The sequence below is a fragment of the Sinocyclocheilus anshuiensis genome, unplaced genomic scaffold (assembly GCF_001515605.1).
Source record: "Sinocyclocheilus anshuiensis isolate Anshui unplaced genomic scaffold, SAMN03320099.WGS_v1.1 scaffold962, whole genome shotgun sequence".
Taxonomy (NCBI): Eukaryota; Metazoa; Chordata; class Actinopteri; order Cypriniformes; family Cyprinidae; genus Sinocyclocheilus; species Sinocyclocheilus anshuiensis.
The window spans coordinates 603,236-612,013 of NW_015537985.1; the positions used below are offsets into that span (position 1 = coordinate 603,236).

The 8,778-nt window shown below is 36.8% G+C and overlaps 1 protein-coding gene across 1 annotated transcript in view; it reads left to right on the forward strand.

The window, feature by feature from the left end:
* Positions 1-8,778, forward strand: part of LOC107674380 (cadherin-7-like) — a 75,432-nt gene that overhangs the window by 53,872 nt on the left and 12,782 nt on the right. The window contains exons 9-11 of the mRNA XM_016468345.1: positions 971-1,092; positions 7,657-7,774; positions 7,927-8,178. Of these exons, the coding sequence (XP_016323831.1) occupies positions 971-1,092; positions 7,657-7,774; positions 7,927-8,178 (492 nt within the window). The remainder of the gene's footprint in view (positions 1-970; positions 1,093-7,656; positions 7,775-7,926; positions 8,179-8,778) is intronic.

Sequence of the window (8,778 nt, forward strand, 5' to 3'; positions counted from 1 at the left end):
TTGGTCTCTCTAAGCGAGATCCCAATTCGTCGGTCATCCGACGTGACGTCGAGAGTGACCGACTGAAAGGGAACTTGTAATCTGTAACCTATTAGGCTACATTTCCAAAGTAACCTCCCTAACACTGACCGTTCGGTACAACATCCACGGTTCCGGTTTTGCATTTCAATCATTTCCGTGCATTTTATTTCTTTCCGAATTGGCTCTGTTGTGTGTGCCCGTGAGTTTACGTTCTGAGATGAGGAAACGCCTCCCCACTGAAAAAGAAACACGCCAAACATCTTCCCTTGTAATAAATTGTAATGAGAAGCGTTTCTAAACCTGCTGTCCAACAAAACAGTACATGTTTTTGCTGTTGAGTCTTTCTTGACTTCATGTTTCATCATTCATCATCTTTTTATTCAGCTACAGCGATGGCTGGATGCCTCTGTCCGTATTATGAGTTCTATTTCTTCTTTTATTTTTGTTAATTTGTTTTAAAAATCACATTTTAAATTACAAAAAAAAAAGAGATTTTGATGTGCCAAGCCATCAGAACCGAAAAAAAAAAGGTTTATATTGTATTGTTGCATCCCTAATAGATTCATAATGAATGTATTTTACTGTAATACTTAATTTCATACTATTAATTTTAGCTTTATTCTTTTTACATTAATATTTGTGCACTATAATATTTTCAAATGATACAGATTTTTACAGACTTTTTTTTTTTTTTTTGGTGAAGTAAAATCTTTTCATAATACAAATAATTTCACTTCAGAATTACAGAAAATTATGATTTAATGCCCTCAGTGAGAAAAACCAACGGTGGCCGGGAAGATGGCAAGGCACATATTTAAATAAATGCAATCTATTAAATAATGTAACACATTTAAATAAATTAAACCTACTGGAATAAATGTGCTGGTGTCCTCATGTTTTTTCATCTGTTAGCCTGTTCATGCATGCATATTTTTCTCTGTGATTTCAGTGGATCCGTCGCAGGTTGGGAAAGGAGTGGCTCTGATCACGGTGATGGACATTAATGACAACGCACCAGTTTTTGCCATAGAGTATGAGACCATCCTGTGTGAAAGTGCTGGGCCAGGACAGGTATTGTGGCTCTTAATTCTTCAACAGAAAGGCTTTCATATCAAATGCGATTTGAAACCTGTATAGTCCAATAAACAGAAATGATTATTCATGTCACAACTTTTCTGATATTGTATGAAATTAATTGTGCAGCATTACTGTTGGAAGCACCTAATAAATGAAAAGAGATGTAATTTTCAGATTATGTATTGCAGTGTGCAGATTAAGATGGTTTAAACCAAGGTTATAATAATGCGTCTTTTATTTTTTTCATTAGTTTATATGTATATATTTTGATATCCTTCATCAGAAACTCAACCTGAAAGAATCTGGACCTTAGTACTGATCCATAGCCAGTAAAGAGCAGCGAGAACCACAGATGGACAAAATGATAACAACAGGATTCTGGTGGCTTTCTGCTGCAGATCACTCTAATCACGGGATCAAAACATTGTGCGCTCATGCGGAAAAAGCTTTACACTGATGCAAATGAGACAGAGGTGACTGTGGCATGAAATTGGTTTGTTGGAGAGCGTGGCATTGTGTCAAGTAGCCAAATGTGAAGTCCTTCAGCAGGCAATTGCAGAACACACACACACACACACACAAGCAAACCAATGGGTTCCTCATTTTCGAGCCAGCAACATGCCCTGATTCAAACACATTCTCTGTCGCATTCATATTCCATTGTTTGTCAGAACGTCATTACTAAGATGAAAGTGGTATAAAGGGCATTACGAATGCTACATACTAAACACTCGCTATGATTGCATAGAGGAAACATTCTGGACCTTTGTTCAGTCCTAATGGGAATGATAAAAGCCATTGACAAATTTTGTGACATGATCCTCCATTAATCTTGAAAGCAGTGGGTAATGTCAGAGGACCAACACCAGTGGTGAAAACATGACTGATTCTACTCAACTATAGGTGCCTTTCCTTCTCAGAGCATCTACTGCATTACTACTGTAACTCTATACAAGCTACACAGAAAGAAGTTCATGTTTATATTCTAATACTGCATTTATTTTCTAATTCTGATGTTATTTTCTTGTAATTGCAACTTTATCTCACAGTTGTGACTTCATATTTCACAATTGCATTTATTTATCTCAATTTGTGACTTCGTGTCTCACAGATTTCTCATAATTCTGACTATCTCACAATCTAGACTTTGTGTCAGCTGCGGCTATTTCTCATAAACTCGACTTTATCTCACAATTGCATCATAACATTTCACAGTTGTGACTATTTCTCGTAATTCAGACTTTCTCACAATTATGATCACATCAGTTGCAGCTATTTCTATATATTTCTACTTAATTTCTTGTAATTTGCAACTTCTTAACTCACAGTTTTGATTATTTCTCATAATTGTGACTTTATCTCACAATTGTGACTTTATATTTCACAATTTCAAATGTATTTTTCTGAATTTGTGACTGTGTCTAATTGGTTGTGTCTTTTTCTTTTAAATACAACTCATGACTGCAGGTTTATGCCAGTTTAACTTATAAATGTGATTATTTCTTGTATTTGTGACTATATATCACAATGTGAGTTTCTTCTTTTAAGCTGTATCTGACAATCAAATTTTATTATTATTGTTATTATTATTATTTGATTTATTTATTTATTTATTTTTTATAAATCGTCAGAAACAAGAAAGAAGCGTCCATAGAAACCCTACTTAGTAACTGTAATTGTTTCATTGACAGACGGTGTTTATTTAGAGGAGAATTAATAGTATGTCTCACAGATTTCTCATAATTCTGACTTTATCTCACAATCTAGACTTTGTGTCAGCTGCGGCTATTTCTCATAAACTCGACTTTATCTCACAATTGCATCATAACATTTCACAGTTGTGACTATTTCTCGTAATTCAGACTTTCTCACAATTATGATCACATCAGTTGCAGCTATTTCTATATATTTCTACTTAATTTCTTGTAATTTGCAACTTCTTAACTCACAGTTTTGATTATTTCTCATAATTGTGACTTTATCTCACAATTGTGACTTTATATTTCACAATTTCAAATGTATTTTTCTGAATTTGTGACTGTGTCTAATTGGTTGTGTCTTTTTCTTTTAAATACAACTCATGACTGCAGGTTTATGCCAGTTTAACTTATAAATGTGATTATTTCTTGTATTTGTGACTATATATCACAATGTGAGTTTCTTCTTTTAAGCTGTATCTGACAATCAAATTTTATTATTATTGTTATTATTATTATTTGATTTATTTATTTATTTATTTTTTATAAATCGTCAGAAACAAGAAAGAAGCGTCCATAGAAACCCTACTTAGTAACTGTAATTGTTTCATTGACAGACGGTGTTTATTTAGAGGAGAATTAATAGTCAATTTGCAGAGGTGTTTGAAAATCTTACTCACTCAATTACAATGTTTTTATTAGTGTATCAGAAATCGACTTGATCTGATCATTTCTTTTGGGAGCAGTGAAAGAATACTGAAGGATGTTTTTCTTTTTCTTAAGAAAAATAATCCCTCCCACAAGATCTCTCAAAACAAAGAGAGGACAGAACAAGGCTACAGGGTTTACTGAGCATGAGATACAATCCCCTGTAGTGGCATGATTGTCTGGGCCATAACAATTAGTCCTGGCCTGCCTGTGTCCCAGACTCACAGGGAACTGTGTTTGTTTTGCCTAAGTGAAAAGATGCTGGTGGGCTCTTTTGACAAATGCTATCTCAGCCTTGAAACGCATTACCATAGTCCCCCAAGAACACTCTCTGTGTGTTTTGGACACCCCAGACTTCCATCACTTCTAACTTTCAGAGCTCTCTCTCATATTAGAGGCTAAATTACTTTCCCGCCTCTCAGAGGAAAAGTAGAACGGTCTCTCTTTCTCTGAATAGAAATGAATGCGCCTATATGTTTTCATAATGATATCTTTTCCCCTGTGATTCATGTTCACTTCCATATCTTCAGCCATGGGAGTACTTGAGCGATGCTGCAGTGATAGTCAAATGCTGTCTCGATAGCGCGGATCTCTCTTGTGATTCTTAGCACGATGACTCTGTCCTTATAACAGACCTTAAACCTCTGTACCTATAGAACAGAGGCTCTCAGACATCCTGGAGTGCTTTTGGAGACCGAATCTGAAAGTCAAAGCCTTTGAGTGAGGCGTTCTGGAGCTGTTAGACGAAGAATTTTGATCAGACAGAGTGTTTGCCGTGAGGCACAATATCATCAACAAACAGTGATGGCACTTTTACATTCTTTGTCACATCAGTGCCTCGCAAAATAGTCGCAAATGCTGTTTGTCTATTTGCGACTGAGGTGAAATAGGCACTTTCAGCCTGTTGTTACATTGTTATCTGCAAGTGTATCTCCACTTCGTTGTTTTCATAGACCTCATCTGCACATTTGTATATTTAGAGCTTCACACCTGATCCATCAAGAAGCCAGACACTCTGAAAGAGACTGTATGGAGTAAGAATGAATCGTTGCATATAGTTGCATGGTAAACATGTTGCCTGGTTTTTGAGAGCAAATGAAACCAGGTTTTGAGTGCAAATTAAATTATTCACTTTTTCCTATATACTCACTTGCCGTAGAGAGAGCAAAAACTACATTTCAGAGTTTCAAAATTGAAAAGCAATTAGCGCAATGTAACAAATCAGAATGCAGTCTCAATATGTGTTTATAAAAGTTGCGCTATTTTTAACTTGGTGGAAAATGCTCTGGCATTTTCTTTTTAAAATGGAAAGTTTGGTTGGATTACTTACTGTATGACTGTGTTAAATTGTGTTAACCAAATTATTTCTATTTGAAAACATGGTTAGTGCATTGTTAATATCTTATTTTCATTAGCAGTATTGTTTAATTAGTGCAGTTTCATCTTCGCTATTGTTGACAATTCCTTAACATTTAAAGAATGGTCTCTAAAATTCTGAAAATTTTTTAAATATCTAGATGAAGTCAGTTGTTGGATGACTAGGCAATCATAATCACCCATCCCTTATGTACATGATACGAGAGGGAATATTCCCCATCATTGCACCCGAGTCTAAAACAGATGGCTTGTTGAAAAAGGTCCCCAGATCCCCATCCAACAAGTGCCTGTAATGGGGTCACAGGCACCAAACGTATGTCTTCACCTTCGTTTCCCAGCACAAAGCTCTTTTCTCTGTGCCCTTGGTTTCTCTTTTGTTCCTAATATGACTTTTTGAATTTAATAGAACCTTAATATGAATTGAAGCTGCGGTCTGTAAATGAGCCAGGTGATTTGTTACAGGTGATTTAACAGATTAGATTATGAGGAGTGAGTGTTTTCCCAGGGTTTTTTTTTTTTATCTCTTTAAGGTCGTCTATATTCTGTCTTGTTTCTTTATGCCTCAGAGACATGGTCAGCAGTGGCAAGCTGAGAGACCGGTGTTTTAAAGCGCTCATGACTGCTAACTCTCCATGAGCAGACTCACCACGGTGAAGATTTTCCCCTCTGTAAAATCAGGTGGCACAGGAGAGATTCCTTGCCCTCCAGCCATTTTTACATGTACAGCAAAAAGGCTTAAATCCCTCATATTTTTCCATATAATGCACTTATTGGCTACACAAGAGCCATTTTGTGTTTTTACAGTATTATTCTAAAAATTATTTACTTTTCCACCTCTCCTCGGTTGGTAAATGCGAAATCAGGTTCCCCTTCAGGAACTCGAGCTGCATCGAGATCGCTTTGGGAACGCCCCTGCGTGACCGCATTCTGAAGCATGTGTAAAATCAGTCCAATGGAGCAGCGAGACGTCACGAGCGGGGTGACGTGAGCGCCAGGAAGTATAAAAGCACATCCGGCAGAGCGCAAGTTAGCTTCTGCTCTTCAGTAGCGCTCTGTGTATGTGTCAGTCTATTTACTGTTGTCTGTCAGTCCACAAGCATTCAAAAGAATATATACGCAGCGTCTCATTCCCTCGGGGAACCATGGTTACATACGTAAACTAGAGACGTTTTGTTTAAGACGCTCTGCCTTGACAAGATGTTCTTATTCATTTTAAATGAACCCATTGCCTCAATGATTTTATCAATACACTTTGGATTCGCCTTAATGGACTATCTGTAATTAATTTTGTCACAGTTTACTGTAATCTCTGCTTGTGTCGTTTATGCAGGTTTTTAATAGCGCAACGTTTTACGATTTCAAAAATATTTACAGATAAATGATAAATCCGTCAGAGTTCCCATTGCCAAATACTCACTTAGTGTAAATGGAGGGCGGTGTTTAATAAAAATAACTGAGTGGAGAATTAAAGCGCTGAAAAGCTCTTGGTTAGTACAAGGTCATATTCTTCGGACGAATGAGGAAATGATACAGGAGTGTCCGCTAGCCACGGCTCCGCTGCATTCATCCTGTGCGTAAGGTTTTAGGAGATTTTTCAAGCAGATTGAGTTTGTGCTGACTGCAGCCTGACACAAGGGAAGAGCTGTGCACATAGTATTTAACCCAGCCAAAGCCCACAGATTAGGCCACAACAGTGTGTCAGGAGAATCTTCTTAGCATACCACCTGATGGGTCACCCTGATATTCATCACTAAAATGCAGCACTTTGCCCAGCTTTAAGGGTTTCAGTCCAGATTTAGACCGGGATGGCCCTCTACTTTGCTAAATCCCTAGATACCATATGAGCGTAGTCTCACTCAGATAGCTTACTGGCTTAGTCTATCCTCCTGATGTTGTTTTCAGCATGATTTAAACTTATGAATTGTTTTTCCCCCTCCCAAGTTCACCTCCTTGAATTCGGCTGATGGTTGAAATTTTTCTATGTTGTAACATAAAATGTGGGCATCAATTCAAAGTTAAATTAGTCAATTATTATATTTAAAATGTGTTCAAAATTGCAGGGATCTTGAGGTCGAATTAAAAACAATTTTTTTGTCTTAAAATAAGACTTCCATGGTGGAAGATGCTGAAAAGCCAGTGAGACACAACACAACTGCCTAAGATGTTTGCCTGATGTATGTGTACATAGACCAATAATAATAATAATAAAAAAATTGCAAAACGTGTTGTTGTGGACGTTAAAAATGTTTTTGCAAATGATCTAGAACTATTCTGTAGCATCTAAATAATTAAATTCAAGTAAATATATTAGTTCATTTTGACTGATTCACTTAGATTATATGAACAAAAGCAGTAATGTTCAGGTCAGGTAGATACAGTATAGCTGCTTGAAGAATCTGAATATATTTGTATGGGGTATGTTCAATTATATGGAAATAACATATATTTCATTTAATAATCATAATTAATTGACTTGTTCAGTGCTTCAACCTGCCACAATAATGTAATGTCTTAAATAATATTCCTTTTGGTGATATTCTGAGCAAATATTGATATATGCTACTCATTTCAATTAATTTGTACTAATTAATAAACATATCAAGTAATTAATTCCATTCATGAAATATTCAGGTTTACCTATAATCTCAAACATTCATTATTATAGCAACACTGCAGTGTTTTGAGCGGGAGAGCTGTGGATTATTTTGTCTGGAGTGAGGCAATAACAGCAGTATTCATCTTCCTGTTCTTTACTCCCTCTTCGACACTGTCTTAGGTCATTGAAACCGTAAGTGCAGTGGATAAAGATGAACCACCCAGCGGGCATCGCTTCGTCTTCTCCCTCACTGTAGAGACAGCTGGGAACATGAACTTCACCCTCCGAGACAATAAAGGTGCGTGATTTCATTAAGACAGTTTATAGCGAATCCTCAGAACTCGTCTTATTCCTAATAAGACCAAAAAGACTTCATTTTATCTATTCATGTGAGTCATTTTTTTTTTTCACTTTTCACATGATATCATACCTATCTCTTTCTCTCTGCAGACAATACTGCTTCTATTCTAACTAAGAGGGGTGGTTTTCAGAGGAGGGACCAGGCTATGTATCGACTGCCGGTGTTGATAGTGGACAGCGGGACCCCTGCTCTCAGCAGCACTAACACGCTGTCTATTCGAGTGTGTGACTGTGACCCTGATGGGACACCCCAGTCATGTGGCACAGAGGCCTTCATGCTGTCAGCTGGACTCAGCACTGGAGCTTTCGTTGCCATCCTGGCCTGCATCATCACTTTACTTGGTAGGAGATACATTTAACCCTCCTGAACACATAAAGCAATGGTTAAAAGGATAGTTCACCCAAAATTGAAAACTGTCATCATTTATTCACCCTCATGTCATTCTAAACTTGTATGAATTTCTTTCTTCTGCTGAGCACAAAATAAGATATTTTGAAGAATGTATAGGCAACCAAACAGTTGATAGTAGCCACTGACTTTCATATTATAGAAAAAAAAAATACTATGGAAATCAATGGCTCCCATCAACTGTTTGGTAACTCACATTCTTCAATCTTCTCATGTGTTCCACAGAAGAAAAACATGAATACAGGTTTGGATGATGTAAATGATGACAGAATTTTCATTTTTGAACTATCCCGTTAATAAGCCTGTTTAATGATACAGACTGAATTTGACAAAGTGCTGCATTTCTTTGTTTGCTTGCCAAACATTTCCACAGTCTGCCATAAATGTTAAAAAAATGGATAGTCCTGCCTCAAACTCATGGCATTGGTTGAACCAGTGTTGCTTTGTCCGGCTGGTCTGGATGATCAAATCAACACAAAAATGGCTTTTTTTATGAAACAGCATTTAGCTTTTGTAATGTGAATGTTCAGCAG